The sequence below is a fragment of the Thermoascus crustaceus genome, assembly GCF_041956765.1.
Source record: "Thermoascus crustaceus strain CBS 181.67 unplaced genomic scaffold VTN00scaffold_5, whole genome shotgun sequence".
NCBI lineage: Eukaryota > Fungi > Ascomycota > Eurotiomycetes > Eurotiales > Thermoascaceae > Thermoascus > Thermoascus crustaceus.
Window position 1 is genome coordinate 1,798,119 of NW_027192531.1, and position 20,165 is coordinate 1,818,283.

At 52.2% G+C, this 20,165-nt stretch overlaps 5 protein-coding genes across 5 annotated transcripts; 3 read left to right on the plus strand and 2 right to left on the minus strand.

The window, feature by feature from the left end:
* Positions 1-1,794: 1,794 nt before the first annotated feature.
* Positions 1,795-2,251, minus strand: VTN00DRAFT_8166 (uncharacterized protein; the record flags this gene model as incomplete). The annotated part of the gene is made up of 2 exons (XM_069434990.1): positions 1,795-1,927; positions 1,998-2,251. 2 exons carry the CDS (start codon positions 2,249-2,251, stop codon positions 1,795-1,797), a joined length of 387 nt encoding a protein of 128 aa, XP_069286432.1.
* A 1,042-nt stretch (positions 2,252-3,293) lies between these two features.
* On the plus strand, positions 3,294-4,573 carry VTN00DRAFT_8167 (uncharacterized protein; the record flags this gene model as incomplete). Its single annotated transcript, XM_069434991.1, has 3 exons — positions 3,294-3,329; positions 3,377-3,778; positions 3,863-4,573. The coding sequence occupies 3 exons, from the start codon at positions 3,294-3,296 to the stop codon at positions 4,571-4,573; spliced, it is 1,149 nt and encodes a 382-aa protein (XP_069286433.1).
* A 1,263-nt stretch (positions 4,574-5,836) lies between these two features.
* VTN00DRAFT_8168 (uncharacterized protein) lies at positions 5,837-6,832 on the minus strand (the record flags this gene model as incomplete). The annotated part of the gene is made up of 1 exon (XM_069434992.1): positions 5,837-6,832. One exon carries the CDS (start codon positions 6,830-6,832, stop codon positions 5,837-5,839), a length of 996 nt encoding a protein of 331 aa, XP_069286434.1.
* Positions 6,833-7,826: 994 nt separating this feature from the next.
* Positions 7,827-10,235, plus strand: VTN00DRAFT_8169 (uncharacterized protein; the record flags this gene model as incomplete). The annotated part of the gene is made up of 1 exon (XM_069434993.1): positions 7,827-10,235. One exon carries the CDS (start codon positions 7,827-7,829, stop codon positions 10,233-10,235), a length of 2,409 nt encoding a protein of 802 aa, XP_069286435.1.
* A 20-nt stretch (positions 10,236-10,255) lies between these two features.
* On the plus strand, positions 10,256-19,201 carry VTN00DRAFT_8170 (uncharacterized protein; the record flags this gene model as incomplete). Its single annotated transcript, XM_069434995.1, has 1 exon — positions 10,256-19,201. The coding sequence occupies one exon, from the start codon at positions 10,256-10,258 to the stop codon at positions 19,199-19,201; it is 8,946 nt and encodes a 2,981-aa protein (XP_069286436.1).
* Positions 19,202-20,165: the final 964 nt, after the last annotated feature.

Here is a 20,165-nt window from a genome sequence, read left to right on the forward strand (position 1 = left end):
TATCTGGAGAAAAAAAAAGAGTATATATACCCATTGATAGATTTCCAATCATACGCCTGTTCCACGGGCATTTTATCAAACATATATAGTTATATATGAAATATAGAATATAACAAGGAATGATCGACTCTTCCAGCTGCTTTTGGCAGGGTTCTGTGTATTTCCAGAAGTACAGCAGCGACAATAAAGGGGATATATTCAAGACGAAAGCTAATGGTGCTTTTAAGGGCCCTTGACAGGTATCCATCATTCAAACTTGAGGTGTAGTAATCAGCAATAAAGTTCAGTTCACAGTCATTTCTAGCACCTATGACCAAAGGGTGTGGAAAACAGGGCTTCCCGTCCACTCAGCCATACTTAAGCCACAATTATAAGTGCGGCCAACCATCCATACAGGCCTAAAACTGGTGATGCTTAAAGCATGACAGTCACACAAGATGTAGGTGAGTGCAGGTGAGCATAGGTGAGTGAAGTGATGCCTTAGTAAAATGGAGGTGCGCAGAGTGAGTTGGTGAGTGAGCAAGGTGATTCAGGGGTATGTTACAGTGCCTGCAGAAGGACCAGGCTTTGAGAATCTAAGCCCTTAGACAAACCCAGAACCGAGCGACCGATCAGAACGCAATCAGATCTCACCTCCTGATCCTACATGAATCGAAGCAGGTTCCATGATTGAGCACCCAACTCGACGAAGGATTATCGATTGAAGATGTATATAGCCCACACTTTTTTACAACTAGATTTGTCTCTCAAATCAGACCCTTTAGATTACCTTCCCTGCCTGTCTTCCACAACCGCCTACCCGTTGTCTATATCCAACCTCTGTCTGTTAAGGACCTCTGTCTTAGCACTCCTTCTGACGAACCCAGCCCCCTGACCCCTATAGACCTGGGCCCTGCTTCGACAGCTGTCCTAGCCTGCCTGCAGTCATGATCCCCCTTCTGTCCTAAATCGGCGCATGACAAATCGAGCCCTCTGACCTATAAGGGGGCACATAACAATTCAGTTAAAAGGTGCGGAAGCACATCACAACCCAAGCAAATATGGCGATACTTGTGTACAGAAAAGTTAGAATCAGAATGTGTCACATGCCGGGATGGTTAACCATCCACCCAAGGATGGTAGAACCAGAAAGAATCATCAATACTAGCATATACTGTCTTGTTGCTACAAATGGTGGCTTGCTTGTCTCCATATTTTGGAGCACATCTGATGGTCTAACCATCACCTCATGCAATGGTTGAGCAGTTATTAACGGCTCTACATTTACTCCTACTCCCCTACAGCATCTTCTTCCCCAGCCTTTCCCCTGATCATCATTGTTTCTCATCTTATCCATGGTGTTACGTGCCTCCTTGGTCGATCGAAGGGGACGGGCTTATCGCGCGCCGGTTTGGGGCACCAAGGGCGGCACGCCACGAGTCCTTCTGTGATTTAGGTCGGGCTGGGACAGGGGTCGATCTAGGACAGCTGTCGAGCTGAGACTGGAGACAAGTAGGGACAGGAGTCCTAGTCAGACAAAAAAAAGTGCTGATGTAGTGCTGGCCCCTATCCCAGTGGAATTTTTTTTTTATAAAAATCGCTTTTGCTAAATTTTCCATCCATATTGCAATCTATCTCTTAGATTTTCTTGAATCTTGAAGGATCAATAGCCTGGCCAAAGCCATAAGGTATAAGGCGTCTACTACTAGGAATAGCAGGTAGTTGCTAATGGGTTTGATCTTAGAGTCTAGAAAAGTCAATCTCCCCTTAGGTTACTATCTAAGCCATGAGTTTGTCCTCAGGGGCCAGATCCCCTTACATGGGACACATTTCCTGTGACCGATGGTCCCTCAGTTGGGGCATGGCAGGCTGGGTGTTTAGTAGTGTCTTCAGGACCTTATCTAAATCTTCTGCTTGCACATGCTTGTCAACGTTCACCTTGATGAGGCTATGAAAGCGCTTCAGCGCCGGAGCGACCTTGTCTTGTTAATGGGGTTGATGGACCGCAATGAGCTAACTGATGGGTGAACAGACCGACGGCAGCGTAATTCGATGCTCGCCGCAGGATGGTATTCTTCGACTTGCCATAGTCCGCTGGGATGTCTGATAGGTTCCCATCCGAGTCATGGAGAGGATCGTCACTGAACTCTGCCGCGTCGCCGTCGAGTGACGGTTCGGGTTCAGTGAGGTCCGTTTCGAAGGTGTTGACGGGGTTCTCATCCGAATCTGTGTAGCTTGACACAACTGGACATCTCACAATCACTCTCAGCATCGTGATCCCGATGCTGAAGGCTACGGTGACGCTTCACCGTCCAGAACGTCGCCAGGGAGCCAAACGGCTGACACGGACTACAATGGTCGCTGAAAATGGAAACGAGAGAAGACAACGCCGCAGCAAAGATGAGAGAAGCGTCGGTGGAAGCGAGGCGCAAGGGAGGCGGGTTTCGTTTTCTGGGTTGGAATCGCTGACCGTGTAAGAGATGGGGAGGGACGAGAGCAGAGCAGGGGACGCGATTGAGAATTTGAATCCATCGTGGCCCGGGCATGGACCGGGTTGACCATTTTCGGCGCCCTCATGAAATGTCTGGTTGGAGGAGAGACGGCCTGGTCAATTATCGTAATATCAAAGCACTTTAAGAAGATGAAGAATACTATACGGGTCTTGGGGATTCCTGGACTTTAAGAACAAGGTCCTTCAGCTGGCTGAGGATGACTTGGAGGCTACAATTAAGGAGGTTCTGAAGAAGAAGACGCTGGTGTTGAACGAGAAGGCGCCTACGCGATGATCTTGGACCAGTTCACAGCCTTCCACAGATCAATTGGCGCAAACCCGATAATACGGCGTTGTATTCTCTGTTGGCTGGTAGGAATATCGGGAGATATCACCCAAACGAGATGGATCGACTCGAGGTCGCACAGCAACGTGGGCCATTGAGTGTTGCAACGTGCATACGATCTCACTCAGTGTCCTTCTATGCCCCACTTCTTTTAGGCCAAAGTAAAGAGTATAATTAGTCAGGGGTGCAGCGAGAATAGCGCCCTATGCAAGCCTCGGCCAGCCGATATGCTGTAGAAAGGGCTATTCCAGAGGCCATCACAGCCTAGCGTGAGACGAGGCCGCTTTGACCTCGCCACTCCACATAATGGCCAGACCGGAGGGAAACTCACGACAGTATGGAGCAATGTAGGTATCGTATCGTATGTACGGACTTAAAGCCAGAATAATAATAATTCCACAGGTTGCACTACCACCGGGCTGAGAAGACCAACTTGCAAATCCACGAGGTGACTCTCATCTTCGATCTATTGCCAACATGCTCCGAGTCACCTGCGAGGGGAGTCCCTTTGACGTAGGTATCCTTGGAGTTCATACGAACTGCACTTCTAATGCGGACAGATTGGTTACCAACACGGCCATGCTGCCAAAGCCGTCATTGCCAACACCATCGAATTCTCCCTCGGTCTGATCAAAGGGCGCACAAAGAAACATGAAGACGAGCTTCAAAGCATTCTAGTACAGCTGGCGCAGGTGATTGAACGGAAATGGCCCAAGTACTACGAGGAAATACGCGGTGAGCACGATCGATCGGTCTATTTGGATTGCGACGTTCAGCAACTGACTGGACCCTCGGGGGGCAAAAAAAAAGGTATCGCAAAGGGCGCCGAACGCGATATCCTTGAGATCGTGATGCTCAATACCCGCACTGAACTGGCGTATGGCCTTGCTGCTGCCCTGGACGGCTGCACCAGCGTCTGGTGCAAGAGTCCGAATGGGGCGCTCCAGGGTCAGAATTGGGACGTAGGTTTTGTCATACTATTCATCCTGCCGCGCCTCTCTCTCTCTCTCTCTGTGATCCTTACTGATCTCTTTTTGTTTTTGAAGTTCTTCACAGCTTCCAAAAACAATCTGATCCAATTGACCATCCGCCAACCTTCTCTACCGACCATCAAGATGATCACCGAGGCTGGGATCATTGGCAAGGTTGGGTTGAACAGCGCTGGCGTCGCCGTCAACTACAACGCCCTCCACATCCGGGGCCTTCGAGCCACCGGATTACCGTCGCATCTTGCACTCCGCATGGCTCTCGAGAGCCGTTCTCCGTCCGAAGCATATGACCGGATCATGGCCCAGGGCGGGATGGCAGCCAGTGCGTTCATCCTCGTGGGAAACGGGCACGAGGCATTCGGGATCGAGTTCTCACACGTGGATGTGGTAAAGCAGCTGCCCGATGCACAAGGCAGATTGGTGCATACCAACCACTGCCTCCTTCCACACGACAAGAACGCGCAAGAGAGCAATCCTCTGCCGGACTCGTGGAGTCGCTATGCGCGCATGGGAGAGCTCCTCAGTGGCTTCGGCGGCACGAAGGCGGAGTTCTCCCGGCTCTGGGAGGACGAAGACAACTACCCCTTTGGGATTTGCCGAGGCTTTCTGGAAGGGAAAAGCAGAGGCGAGACCTTGTTCAACATCGTGGTCGACCACTCGCGCAGGGAGGCGACGGTGCGTGTTGGCCGGCCGGTCGCTCCAGATGAGACTTTCACCTTGGGGTTCGACTCGGATGACGATAAATCCCGGCTTGGAGGCAAGCTGTGAGGGGCATCTGCACCCGTAGCCTAGCTAGTCATCAGGCAAATGTAAATACCTAGGATTACGCGACGGACTAATACGTACTATCTGGGTTCTACTGTAATAGTCAATATGTCGGCTACAGCCCGCATGGGACAAGCCAGGGATCTAGATACAACAACAGTCAAGAGAACTAGATTCTCTTCTTTCTGCCACGTGGATCGCGGATTCGACGTACCTGACATCAATCCGCCGGCTTGGCTGGCAGGAGTACTCAGCTAATAGACTGCTGTAGCTTAGAGCTGACTCTTTTTGCATGATTTTCTGGCCAATGAAAAGAATGTCCTTAGTCAGGAAACACGGATTCTAGACCGCATTGAAACAGTTCTTTACCTAGGTAGTTTCTCCTTTCCATCGCCACGATCCCTGGCGCTAGCTGCTGGAAGATTCTAACCTCGAAGCGTGGTGAGTTGTATTGGTAGGGAGCCCTCAGCTACAGATACTTCGTGTTCTCGTATTCATTCTCGTATTCAGCTCCACTCCGCCAGCCTCTTCCGCGGTGCTTGGCGAACTTGATGTCTTTGTATGTTAGCCAGTCGATAAGATAAAGTGACATCTATCCGCTTATCTTGGCGAACGTTAGTGTCTTAGCACTCTGATGAGACACTGCCTTTGCGCTGCCTTCTTGATCACTTCTAAGATATATGCAGATCATATATGAAGCTTTGAAATGCGTTTTCCATTTAAACCAGGATAATGATGGTCCGTCAGGATTCTGCTATTTCTCTTTGAAAGCAGTGAGCTATCAGCTAATCAGAGCTCTCGATCACGGTTCTGAATGCCAAGACGCCAAATGTTGCAAGTCCGCCAGTCATCGACTGGCTGATGAGAAAAGAGGTTAACCATGCAGCGCCGCGGAGATGCTGGCGGTGTGGAGTTGATACGAGGTGTGGAACTGCAAGTTAGTCCAGAGGGCTATCTTGGTCGTCCTGCAAAACATACCAGCCGGAGACCGTTCGGAGGGTGAGATCAAGTACTGTACAATGTACAACTAGTAGCCTACTAGCATGTCGATGCGCATGTCTCCATCAGCGGTGCAAAAATAGACCCCTCATCAACTATCACAGACGTCATGACGGGTCCCTCACCGGATTACGTCGGCAGGGGGTGTCTTTCTACGACAAGGAGAAGATGCGTTACGGACGGTTTCAACGTTCTATTCTGGTTTCAGCTATTGCTAGGAGTCTGCTGATACATTCCCATCGGCGTCACGAGCCAGATCAATTCCTCTCAGGTCTGCCCATTTTTATTGATCAAATTGACCAATCCGTTCTGCAGATAATCGCCGTACGAGATCGCGGGGTTGTTCGTCTTGGAGTCCGGCTCTCCGGGTGTCCACGGCTCGATCGTATCGTCGAAGCCCAGATTTACAAAGAAGGGGAGAGACTGCCGTTCCTCGTTCACCCACTTGACACGGTGGATGGGGGCCGGATAAACGTTGTTCGTGACATGTGCCATGTAGCTGCCGCAGTTGATCAGGTAGCCAGTGTCATCTGGCTCGATGTCCAGCCAGCCCTGAGGAGTTTTCACCTGCAGATTCTGCACGTTGGATTGGTACAAGACGGTGATCAGAGAGACGTCCTCGTGCCATTCGAAGCTCAGCTTGGTGCCGTCGCTGGCGGTCTTGATGGCGGCGGGCGGGTAGTTCTCCAGATACGGATACCGGATCAGGACCACGGAGGAGAGGGTGTCCTCCCTTTTGAAGTGTCTCGTGAAAAAGTCCTCTTCTTTGCCCAACGCCAGTGCGTAGCCTCGCAGCAGTGCCGCTGACAGTCCGAAGACATCCCAGAAGTATTGTTCGGCGAATTCCCGAAAGCCAGGATGCTTCTTTTCATCGGGCCACACGTTGACCTCATGAAGCGGTGTTTCCTTCTGGATCCGGGGGTGGTCGGGCTGAAAATTGGGATTCAGATAACAGTAGGACTCGACGGCCTTTTTGCCGGGAATGGGCAGATAGTACCCATTGCGGATTTGCTTCTGGTGCTCTTTGTTGTAGGCCCGAATGGCGAGCCGCCACTTCTCCTGGTCCGTGATGGACATGTGGAACTCCTTGGTCTTCTCAGAGAGTCGCTGGACATTGATGCCGTGATTGACCGCGTAGAAGAAGCCCGTGTCCCGCGAGGCAGCGTCGATGGCACGGGCAACTTTCATTTTCTGCTCCATGTCATCGCCGAACAAGGGCGAGACATCGATCTTTGGAACATTCGCGACAGAAGCTGCACACATTGTAACAGATATGATTAAAATTGAGACGTTTGGAACGGAAAGGGTTGGTTCTCGAGGAAACAAGCAATACGAAAGGCAAAGACACTCAATCTTGGGCTGAAGATGCGACTCGGAGACTACCTTAAATCCTTCGACATTTTCACGCAGCCCTTGCACGTCTGTAGCGTGACAGAAGACGTTCTAGACGACAATTCCGCCGAGGCATAACCTCAGCCGCATGTCAGGGCAACGATTGACGGAGACTTGTATGAAATGAGGGGCCTCGTGCACGGGCACGAGGTGCTGTCAGAAGTTATAGCGCCAAAATTGCCGAAAGGCTAATTGAGCTGGAGTCCCATCGCAAGGTGCCAATCAAGACCAAATAAATCGCCACACGCCAGATGCAATCTCTCTCCCTGCTCGAGTGGACCAACCGTATGTATGCATTGCTCAAGTGGATTCAATGAAACAGTGATGTTGGATTCCTTTCGGGGTGAATCAGGAGACTATCAACGCCAATGGCCGGTCGTCCAGTCAAAGGTAGACGAATATCTTTGAATTTCCTTGTACAATTTGTCCCTTTGAACCGTCCATGTTGTCGATTCTCCACGCCAATTCCTTCGTTCTGCCGAGGATGGGTGTTGACAAAGTTTTAATGGCGGCACACGTGTAGGGACTGTTACATCGAGGCTAGAAGTTCCAGCATTGGCAATATGTCGTGGTAATGGATGGAGAGTGGCCAGTCTGGCCCGGTCCTTGCGATATTTTCGGAAGTCATAGGATTCTCCTAGAAAGAGCGGGTCAATTGTATCGGATCTAGACATGGTAATGCCGTGAAGAAACTGTCGAAATTCGTAGATCAGCACCCTGTGCAGGAGCCGTCTATAATAGCCCTGTTGCCTCTCTTGTCGTTGTCCTTCTTCGTTATTATCATTGTATCAATAGCCCTCTGTTCAAGCACCATCAGCATCGGCCCTTCAAGGTGCGATCTTCTCTATCGCGACCCAACATCGACATGACTCGGCTTCAGGCAAACGTCAGAACCGGCCTGAATGGCCAGCACACGATAAGCTTAAATAAAGCCCCGGCCACGCGCAACGGGGATGCCAGCCTGAATAATGGCATCATGAAACCCAGAAATAGCGACATCCACACCCATGTCCCTGTCAATGGGAACGGGAATGGGATTGAAAGTGAATTCCGAATCCGTTGCCACGGGGGCATCGATCAATGGAAGGAGTCCGTCGATCACATCAGCGAACGCTGTGACCTGAGTGGTCTGGCAAAGGACAGCACAAAATATCAGCTCGCCTCAACTGGATTCGGCGACATCAGCTTGATCCAACAGCAGACTTTGATGACCGTTCCGGCCGACGTATATGCCTCGTTGAGGGAGTTGTATACTCGACGCAACAGCTCCCTGAGATCCGTCATTCTTTTTGCCGTGCACCAGATGCTAAAAGGATTTGGAAATGGCTCGCATACTGTCACTGCATCAATAAGCTGCGAGGAAGATCCTCGTTCTCGGCCCTCGTGGGAAGTGATTCCCACCATCGTCTGCCATGAGAACCGAGACGGATTATCGGTCGTTCAGGCAATTCATGGGATTGAGGCTGACCATGCTTCCCAAAAGGAAGCCGACTGCGTTAACTGCAAAGCACCGGGTTGGATGAGAGTGGGACTGTTTGACTTGCTCGTCGTCTTCGTAGATGCGGATGCTATGGCTTATCTTCCCATTCTGGATTTCCCTCTCAGTGTCGTGGTTCAGGACAATGAAGCGAATCTCCAGTTGGCAGTTCATTTTGACAAAAGTCTCTTTGATGAGGAAACCATTCGCAATTTCACGGACGCTTTGGGGATATTGCTTGCCGAAGCGGCAACAGGAACAGACACGCCCGTCGCAGACATCGAACTGCTGTCTGTCGAGCAAAAGCAGCAGCTGGAAGAATGGAATAACACGGATGGAGAGTACCCATCCTCCAAGAGACTGCATCATCTCATCGAAGAGAGTGTGGAGCGCTGTGGAAGCAAAGTCGCCGTAGTCTGCGAACAGCGCGAGCTGACCTATTCCGAGCTTAATGCCCAGGCTAATCGCCTCGGGCGATATCTCTGCTCCATGGGCATTCGACCGGAACAGCTGATCGGACTGTTTCTCGACAAGAGCGAGCTTCTCATCATCACCATCCTGGGCGTGTGGAAATCCGGCGCAGCTTACGTTCCCATCGACCCGACCTATCCAGACGACCGAGTGCGCTTTGTGCTGGATGACACGAAGGCTCAGGTCGTCATCGCCAGCAATCGGCACACCGAGAGGCTGCAGAAAGAAATCGCCGGCGATCGAGAGCTCTGGATCATCCATCTGGAGCCGCTGCTCGAGTTCCTGGCTCAAGATCCCTCCGATCGTGCCGCCAAGAACCTGGACCATCTGCCACTCACGAGCAAGCAACTGGCATATGTGACCTATACCTCGGGCACAACTGGCTTCCCCAAGGGAATCTTCAAGGAGCACACCAGCGTGGTGAACAGCATCACGGATCTGTCTGCCCGATATGGCGTGGCAGGGCAGCAGCATGAAGCCATCTTACTCTTCTCCGCGTACGTGTTCGAGCCGTTTGTTCGACAGATGCTGATGGCATTGGTCAATGGCCATCTTCTCGCGATCATCAGCGACGTGGAAAAGTACGACGCCGACAAGCTCATTCCATTTGTGCAAAGATACGGCATCACCTATCTGAATGGCACGGCCTCCGTGCTGCAAGAGTATGACTTCTCCGACTGCCCGTCATTGAAGCGGATGATCTTGGTGGGCGAGAATCTAACGGATGCGCGGTATCGTGCCCTGCGCCGGCGGTTCAAGCATCGCATCCTGAACGAGTACGGATTCACCGAGTCTGCGTTTGTCACGGCACTCAAGGTGTTCGATCCTGACTCATCACGGACAGACACCAGCCTCGGAAAACCTGTGCGCAACGTGAAATGCTACATTCTCAACCCAGCTCTCAAGCGCGTCCCCATCGGAGTCACGGGCGAATTGCATATTGGAGGCTTGGGTATCTCGCGAGGATACATGAACCGTCCCGATCTGACGCCCAAGAGGTTTATTCACAATCCCTTCCAGACCCAGCGCGAGAAGAAGCTGGGCATCAACGGTCTCATGTATAAGACCGGAGATCTGGCTCGGTGGCTCCCCAATGGTGAGGTGGAATATCTCGGTCGCGCAGACTTTCAGATCAAACTGCGAGGAATCCGAATCGAGCCCGGTGAGATTGAATCAACGCTGGCCATGCATCCTGGTGTTCGGACCAGCCTGGTCGTGTCAAGGAAGCTCCGACGTGGGAATGAGGAGACTACAAGTGAGCATTTGGTGGGATACTATGTCGGTGGTGACGTCGAGGTCTCCGAGACAGACTTGCTGGCTTTTTAGAAGCAAAGCTACCTCGATACATGATTCCAGCGCGTCTGGTGCAGCTGTCACAGATCCCGGTAACAATCAATGGCAAGGCCGATCTGCGTGCTCTGCCTGTGGTGGACATTTCTCAGCCAACCGCCGAGGTGTCAGACCTGGACGACCAGATGGAAATTGACCTAAGAAAAATCTGGAGCGACGTGTTAGGGACTCGCGAGGAATCAATCTCTCGCCATGACAGCTTCTTCCGCTTGGGAGGGCACAGCATCACATGCATCCAGCTGATCGCACGTATCCGACAGCGATTCTTGGTCAGGATTTCGGTCGAGGACGTCTTCGCGACGAAGACCCTCGATCAGATGGCCGACTTGCTGCGAGAAAAACAGCGCGAGGGAAATGGCCATTGGAATGGCGTCGCGACTGGGCCAGACCTGATGCCGTCCTTTCCGGAGATGAAGATCGAGGCAGGAACCGATGGTATCTACCTGGCCAACAGTCTCCAGCAGGGGTTTGTCTATCATTATCTCAAGAACAAGGAGTCGGACGCCTATATCATGCAGTCTCTCCTGCGCTACAACACCACGATGCTTCCGGATCTCTTCAAGGGAGCCTGGAAACATGCACAGCAGACCTTTGCAGCGTTGAGACTTCGATTTGTATGGGAAAGGGAAGTGTTCCAAATGATAGATCAGGACCAACCGCTCGACTGGCGCTTCCTCGACTTTACCAAGGTCCCTCAAGGCGCTATTGAAGACCAGAAATTGGTCGAGCTGCAGCACCAGGACCGAATGATAGCATACAAACTGAATGCTGGCAGCCTTTTCCGCGTGTATTTAATCGAACACAGCGACAATCGCTTCTCGTGTCTCTTCAGCTGCCACCACGCCATCCTTGATGGGTGGAGTCTTCCTCTCCTGTTCGAACATGTCCACGAGACCTACCTGCAGCTTCTCCACGGCAACAGTATCACCCTTTCAGTGGACGAAGCATACGCAAACAGTCAGCACTACCTTCAAACGCATCGCGAGGACCATTTGGAGTACTGGGCTGGCGTGGTGGAGCAGATCGCCGAACGATGCGATATGAACGCGTTGCTGAACGAGAACAGTCGCTACAAAGTCCCTCTGGCGGACTATGACCAAGTGCAGGACCAGCAGCAGAGGACTGTGACCCTCCCTGGAGACGCGTGCATGGCGAACCTTCGTCAGGCGTGCTCCGCTCACGGCATTACGCTGCACTCCATCCTCCAGTTCGTCTGGCACGTCGTGCTGCACAAGTATGGCGGCGGTAGCCACACCATTACCGGCACAACCATTTCTGGACGGAATCTGCCCGTGGGCGGCATCGAGAGGTCTGTCGGTCTGTATATTAACACACTCCCGTTGGTGCTTGATCACACCATGTACAAGGATAAGAGCATCATGGAGGCCATCGCCGATGTCCAGGCCAAGGTGAATGCGATGAACACCCGCGGCGATGTGGAACTGGGCCATCTGCGCAAGAACGATCTCAAGCATGGACTCTTCGACACTTTGTTCGTCCTGGAAAACTACCCCAATCTGGACAAGTCGCGAGCTCTGCTGCATCAGCAAGAGCTGCGATACTCGATCCAAGGCAGCACGGAGAAGCTGGACTACCCTCTGGCTGTCATTGCGCGTGAGATCGATACCACAGGCGGATGCACATTCACCATCTGCTATGCGAGCGAACTTTTCGACGAGGGTACAATTATCGAATTGCTGTCTATGGTCGAGGATACGCTGAAGCGGGTGGCAAGCAACCTCGACCAACCCGTTCGCAGCTTGGAGTATCTCTCGTCGGGTCAACTGGAGCAACTCGCCGCGTGGAACGCAACGGAGGCCGAGTTTCCAAACACCACACTACATGAACTTTTCGAGGCAGAAGCGAGCAACAAGCCAAACAAGGCAGCGGTGATCTATGAAGATGTGACCCTGACATATAGAGAATTAAATCAGCGAGCGAACCGCATGGCACACCAATTGAAGGCACAAATCGCCCCAAGACCGAATGACTTGATCGCTCTCGTGATGGACAAGAGTGAGCATATGATTGTGAGCGTCCTTGCCGTTTGGAAGACTGGCGGTGCCTATGTACCCATTGACCCTGGATATCCCGATGACCGCATTCGATATATTCTGGAAGACACACGAGCGATCGCCGTCATCGCAGACTCCTGCTATCTGCCTCGGATCAGGAAAATGACCGGGCCAGCCATCGCCGTCTATCCATCTGATCTCGCTGTCCATCCAGAGAGCGAATGGAGTGTGCTGAATCCTGAGCCTTCGAGTACGAGCACCGACCTGGCCTACATCATCTACACCTCTGGCACGACCGGCCGCCCCAAAGGCGTCATGGTGGAGCACCACGGTGTGGTCAATCTGCAAGTATCGCTCTCCAACATATTTGGCCTGCGCGAGACCGACGACGAGGTTATTCTTTCATTCTCCAACTATGTCTTCGACCATTTCGTGGAACAGATGATCGATGCCTTGCTCAACGGGCAGACACTGCTTGTGCTCAATGACGCCATGCGTGGAGACAAAGAACGACTGTACCGATATATCGAGAAGAACAAAGTCACCTACCTGTCCGGGACCCCGTCTGTGATTTCTATGTATGAGTTTAGTCGGTTCAAAGATCATTTGCGGCGTGTGGATTGCGTCGGAGAGGCATTCAGCGAGCCAGTCTTCGACCAGATTCGTGAGACATTCCATGGCCTCATCATTAATGGTTACGGCCCAACAGAAGTCTCAATCACCACCCACAAGAGACTCTACCCATTCCCCGAGCGGCGCACAGACAAGAGCATTGGCCGGCAGGTGGCTAACAGTACCAGCTATGTGCTGGACGAGGACATGAAGCGGGTCCCGATCGGAGCCGTCGGGGAGCTTTATCTGGGTGGTGACGGCGTGGCCAGAGGGTATCACAATCGCCCTGACTTGACGGCAGAGCGGTTCCCGGTAAATCCATTCCAGACAGAGAAGGAGAGGCGCGAGGGCCGTAACTCACGCCTCTACAAGACTGGTGATCTGGTACGCTGGATCCCCGGAAGCAACGGAGAGATCGAGTATCTGGGCCGCAATGACTTCCAGGTGAAGATTCGTGGGCTCCGTATCGAATTGGGCGAGATCGAAGCCGTGCTGTCGTCGTACCCAGAGATCAAACAGTCCGTGGTCATTGCAAAGGACCGCGCAAAGGGAGATCAGAAGTTCCTCGTTGGATACTACGTCGCCGACGCAGCCCTATCGTCAGCTGCCATTCGGCGGTTCATGCAGTCTCGCCTGCCTGACTACATGATTCCGTCTCGTCTGATCCTGATCGACAAGCTCCCAGTCACTCCCAGTGGAAAGCTGGATACCAAGGCCCTGCCACCCGCAGAGGAAGAGAGCGACATCGACGTGGTCGCACCGCGCAGTGAAATCGAGCGCATCTTGTGTGAGATATGGGCGGAGTTGCTCGACCTGCCGTCGGAGGAGATCAGTGTCTACAGTGACTTCTTCAGCTTGGGAGGTGACAGCTTGAAGAGCACCAAGCTTTCCTTTATGGTCAGCGAGGCTTTCGGTCGTCCCGTCAGTGTCAGCACGCTGTTCCGCCATCGAACCATCGAGGCGCTGGCGCATCTGATCGTCAACAATACCGGAGATGTGCAGGAAATTACCCCCATGGCCGATATCAATGGCCGGATGATCCCAGTATCGCCTGCGCAAGAACGACTTCTCTTCCTCCATGAGTTTGAGAACGGCAGTAGCGCATACAACATCGCCAAGGCCCTGCGACTTCGTGGTTCCGTTGACGCCTCGTCTCTCGAACAGGCGCTGCGTTTGGTCGTATCTCGACACGAGGCACTGAGAACATTACTGCTGAAGAACCCCATGACGGGGACCTACTGTCAAAAGGTCTTGAGTCACGGCGAAGCCCAAGCCATGTTTTCGGTCAGTATGGGCACCGTCAAGACCGTAGATCATCTGGACCAGGAGATTGCCCGTATATCACAGCATGTCTTCCGTCTCGCGGAGGAACTACCGTTAAAAGCATGGATTTTCTCCCAAGAGCCCGAGAGCGGTGATGGCTGCTTGTATCTCACCTTGGTGGTCCACCATGCCAGTTTCGACGCGTGGTCTTGGAATGTCTTCCAGCGAGACCTTCAAGCCTTCTACGCAGTCTGTCGGGGAATGCAGAATGCCGCGAGCCTGCCCAAGCTCAAAGTGCAATACAAAGAATATGCTCAGCACCATCGGCAGCACCTGTCTGATGGTCGCATGCGCACTCTATCCGAATTCTGGTTGCGTAAGCTCGATGGCATCGAACCTTTGCATCTGATCTCCGACCGTCGGCGACCGGCCCGCTTTGAGTATGACGGAGATGATGTGAGCTTCGACTTGAACAAAGAAGACACGGAGAGCTTGAAAAGGATGGCCAAGGGCTGCAAAGCGAGCTTGTACGCGGTGTTGCTATCCACCTACTGCCTGATGCTCGCTTCGTATACAAACCAAACCAATATTCCAGTGGGCATTCCGGTCACCCACCGCACCCATCCCGAGTTCGAGTCGGTCGTCGGATTCTTCGTCAATCTCCTCGTCCTCAGAGTGGACGTGTCTCAGTCCGCCATCCGTGGCCTTGTCGAAAGGGTGATGAAAGAGCTGGTGGACGCTCAGCTGCATCAAGATATGCCGTTCCAGGAGGTGACAAAGCTGCTGCAGGAGGAGAACGATCCCAGTCGGCATCCTTTGATACAGACTGTGTTCAACTATGAAGCAAGCCAGAACGAGGACCGTGACCTAACATTGAACGATGAACATACCTTGCGATTCAGCGAGTACCAGCCAGGTCGGCAGGGGTTTTCGGTTGCCAAGTTTGACCTGAATGCGACTGTCGCTGAAATGGAATCTGGATTGAGGGTGAATTTCAACTATGCTACCAGTTTGTTCGACAAGGACACAATCGTTGGCTTCTTACACACCTATCAGCATCTCCTTCACCAGCTGTCTCACTTGAGCGGTCGCGACATCAACGAAAACGCCCGGTTGTCCTTGGTCCCTCCAGGCCAGCATCGTGACGCTCACTTGCCATTGCTGCAGTTTCCACCAGCAATCTCCACAGAAGAGAAAAAAGCAGACACCCTGGCCAAGGCTTTTGAGCATGAGGCTGCTGTGGCTGCAGACAAGACCGCAATTGTCCACGGAGACCGGGCAATCACCTACCGAGATCTCAACAGCCGTGCCAACCAGCTGGCCCGGCACATGCAGTCCCTCGCGTCCCTGGGAGCGGATGATCGGGTGGCTCTGATGCTGGACAAGAGTATAGAAATGGTTCTCTGCATCCTTGCTGTCTGGAAGGCTGGTGCAGCCTATGTTCCTCTGGATCCAGCCTACCCAAGCGAGCGCATCGAGCTGATTCTTCGGGAGACCCAGGCCAAGATGGTTCTTGCCAACAGTCAGTACGCATCGAGATGCAATTCACAGGGCCGCAATCTTGTTGAGATCGACTCGCCCGCCATCCAGGAGACTATCAGTCACCAATCGACCGCCGATGTCGAGTCTGACGTGCAGTCGAACAATCTGGCGTATATCATCTTCACATCGGGCACAACAGGGAAACCGAAAGGCGTGCTGGTCGAGCAAAAGGGCGTCCTTCAACTGCGTGATGCCCTTCGAGAGCGGTATTTTGGCAGCGATCACACCACGGATCACGGTGTGCTGTTCCTCTCTAACTATGTCTTTGACTTTTCCGTCGAGCAACTCGTGCTGTCTGTCCTGAGTGGCCACAAGATGATTATTCCGCCCGAAGACTTCCTGGCCAAGCAGGAATTCTACGACACTGCCAACGCCCATGGTCTCTCCTACTTGAGCGGAACGCCGTCTTTGCTGCAGCAGGTCGATCTGCCACGACTGCAACACCTGCAAATCGTGACTGCTGCTGGCGAAGAACTTCATGCTGCCCAGTATGAGAAGATGCGCCGCGCATTCCGCGGCCGGATTTACAATGCATACGGCATCACCGAGACCACCGTGTACAACATTGTCACCGAGTTCGCGTCGGATGCGCCGTATGAAAATGCCCTGCGCGACCTCCTCCCTGGAACCCGAGCCTATCTGCTGAACAAGGAACTCCAGCCCGTCCCATTTGATGCAGTCGGAGAACTGTATCTTGCAGGCGATTGTGTCGCTCGCGGCTATCTCAATCAGCCTCTTTTGACCGATCGACAGTTCATTTCCAATCCTTTCCGCAACGGGGAGGACGTTGCCGCCGGCCGCTTCCCTCGGCTCTACAAGACGGGCGATCTAGTCCGATGCCGGGTAAATGGTCGTCAACAACCACAGTTGGAATACATGGGACGCAGCGATCAGCAAGTCAAGCTCCGAGGCTTCCGAATCGAGCTCTCAGAGGTTCAGAACGCGCTCGCATCGAGCCCCGGCGTCAAGGATGGAGCAGTCATCGCCAAATACGATAGCAACGATCCGCATTCCCGGACAGCTCAGTGTCTGGTGGGATACTATACTACCAACAGCGGCGAGGTCGTGTCAGAAACCGACATTATAATGTCCATGAAGACCAAGCTTCCAGCATACATGATCCCAAGTCACCTGTGTCGTCTGGAGGGTTCGCTTCCAGTCACGATTAATGGAAAGCTCGACGTCCGGAAACTGCCCGATATTGACAACGGAAATTCGCAGGGCACTTACAGCCCTCCACGCAACCTTTTGGAGGCAAAGCTGTGCAGACTCTGGTCGTCCATGTTGGGAATGGAGCGGTGTGGCATTGACGATGACCTGTTCAAACTGGGTGGTGACAGCATTGCATCGCTGCATCTTGTGGCTCAGATCCACACTCAGGTCGGCCGCAAGGTGACTGTTCGTGACATCTTTGAGCAGCGCACCGTTCGGGCTCTCCATGACAATGTTCTCACAAAGGACGGCGTTTCGGACACTGTCCCAGAGTTTCGCACTGAGCAAGGGCTTGTCATTGGTGAGGCACCTCTACTGCCAATCCAGGAATGGTTCCTTTCAAAGCCTTTGCAGAGCCCTAATTACTGGAATCATACGTTCTACATTCGAACGTCAGAGCTGGACGTGGCTCGGCTGAGAGATGCGGTTAGCCGATTGCAACAGCATCACGATGCCTTCCGCATGAGACTCAAGCAGACGAACGGCGTATACTTCCAGTCGTTTCCCCTGGACTGCGAAGTTGCTCCGCTTCATGTGTTGAACGTGCAGGATTTCAAGGGACACGCAGAAGTCAGTCGGGTCCTGCATCAGTGGCAGTCAGGTTTTGATATCGGAAACGGACCAATCTGTGCCATTGGCTACCTTCATGGGTACGATGACGGATCAGCGCGGGTTTGGTTCTCGATCCATCATCTGGTTGTCGATACGGTCAGCTGGCAGATCCTTGTCCGTGACCTGCAAACGCTCTACCAAAATGGCAGCCTGGGTAGCAAAGGTAGCAGCATCCGGCAGTGGGCGGACGCCATGCACAGCTATCAGGCCTCACCATCTGAGAGAGACTATTGGGACGTCCTCGTTGCTCAAACTGCTTCCAGTGCAACTGCCCTGCCTGCGTCAACTGGTTCGCGTGTACGTCTGAGCCGGACCATGAGCGCCGACAAGACATCTACACTGCTCCATCAACACACCGGTCAACTAGATGCCCGCATGGACGAGTTCCTGCTGGCTGCAGTGGGATTGGCCCTTCAAGAAGTTGCTCCAACCGGCGGCGCAAACATGGTCACCGTCGAAGGACATGGGCGCGAGGAAGGAATTGATCCGGCGTTGGACGTTAGCCGCACCTTGGGCTGGTTCACCAGCATGTATCCCTTTGAGATCCCTCACGTGAACCGCCAGGATCTTCTTCAAGCGGTGCTCGACGTCAGAAATCGGCTTAGACAGGTTCCTAATCACGGCGTCGGATATGGCGCTCTCTACGGCTACGTCCGACACGAGCTGCCACCGGTCAGTGTCAACTATCTGGGCCAGCTCGCTCGACCAGCATCGAGACCTGGCGAATGGACCCTGGCGATCGGGGACGGGACATATGAGTATGGACTCACGACGACTCCAGAGGACAAAGACAAGAGTTCTTCCATCGTTGACGTGACGGCGGCGTGTCTCGATGGGAAGATGACGATTGATGTTGCCAGCGGTTGGAGTCTCGGGGAGAGCGAACGGTTCATTTCAGCCATCGAGGATGGACTCCACGTGATTGTCGACCTTCTTGCGAACCGTCAAATTCCATCCAGCTCATCAACCCCTCAGTTCGCCCAGGAGACCTTCACGCCCTACTTTGAGTACCGTGGGCACTCGCGACAAGGCCCGACCCTGTTCCTTCTTCCGCCAGGCGAAGGTGGTGCAGAAAGCTACTTCAACAACATTGTCAAACAGCTGCCTCGGACCAATCTGGTCGCCTTCAACAACTACTACTTGCACAGCAAGTCCCTGCGCACATTCGAGGAGCTGGGCGACTTGTATGCGGGCTACGTTCGAAGCGTTCAACCCCATGGACCCTATCATCTCCTGGGCTGGAGCTTCGGAGGCATTCTCGCCATGGAAATTGCCCGGCGCCTGACAGCCGACGGCGAGCGAATCCGTTCCCTCATCCTCATCGATCCCTACTGTAATGTGCGCGGAGCCACACGCAGCATCGGCCTGGGCGAGGCGGAGATCTTGGATCCCATCCACCACATCTATGACCCTGAACCAGCAAGTTTTGGGCCCGTCCAGTCGGGAACCGATCACATTGTGCTCTTCAAGGCAATGAAATCGAACGATCAGTATCAAACGGAAGAGCAGCGGCGGCTGTATGAATACTACGACCAGACTCAAGTGAACGATCTGGACAGATGGCTGCCACGCGAGTTCATCGAATTGGTCCCACTGACAGATGATACTCATTTCTCCTGGGTGCAGAACGCAAGACAGGTGGGGGCAATGTGTGAATTGATTAGAGGACTTCTGAACCTGTGTTGAAGAGCGGTCGGATGCACGATTGTTGAAAGGGGAGTGTCTGGGGTTGTCGAGTCTCGGTAGGCGAAAGTACGATAGCGACTTTTTTCCCTTCTTTTTTCTAAATTAGTATATCACGAATAGATGCTTGTGTTTCTGTATCTCATTGCATATCAAAATTCATCCATTCAAGAACGCGTTGCTCGCAAATGAAGCGTCTCACGCTAAGCAGTGAGCAGTAAGACAGTAATGTACTATCTAGAATCTATTAAGGCATATAATCTAGCTGGTGTCTTTATCAGTAGAGGCTGAGTAGTAGTGATAGAATAAGGCTGTTAAAGCAGTGCAAATATATTATAATGTTTATAAAGGCAGTTCTTAATAAGAAAGATGATTAAAGCATATTTTCCCAGCAGATGAGAACATTAAAATAGATAATATTCTAATAAAAAAGTAGTTATTTGCTGTTTCTATTACCACATAATAAAGTATTATAAAGGGCTGAGAAGTATATCTAGATACTATATAAATCTTTAGGGTGCTTTTAATGCTTTAAAAACACTGTGAAGTCTAATTACTAATATATTTAACTTAGTTAGTCCAAGACCGCAGAATCTTACAAAAAAGCTCTGATTATTTTCAACTACCTAGCTACCTAATCCTTCGATCAATTGCCTTATAGAGTAATCTCAAGCAAGCCCGAGAAAAATATATGATATAGGCAGTATGATTCCTTCATTTCAAGAATTTTATTGCCTTCGGGGGTTCAGATCAGCGTGTGCTGACTAGGTTGATATGCTGGTATTCAACTGACATCAACATTACTTGTTTGTATGTACCAGCCAGGCAGGAAAGGAGACCCCATATTCAATTTGAAAATTGCTCTTCCATAAAACAACAGTCTGTCACGGTCGCGGCTTCTATCGAAATTTGCTCCACACCCGTATTAGGTCCTTCTCTGTGGGTACCATCGTCCTGCCTCTTGTGC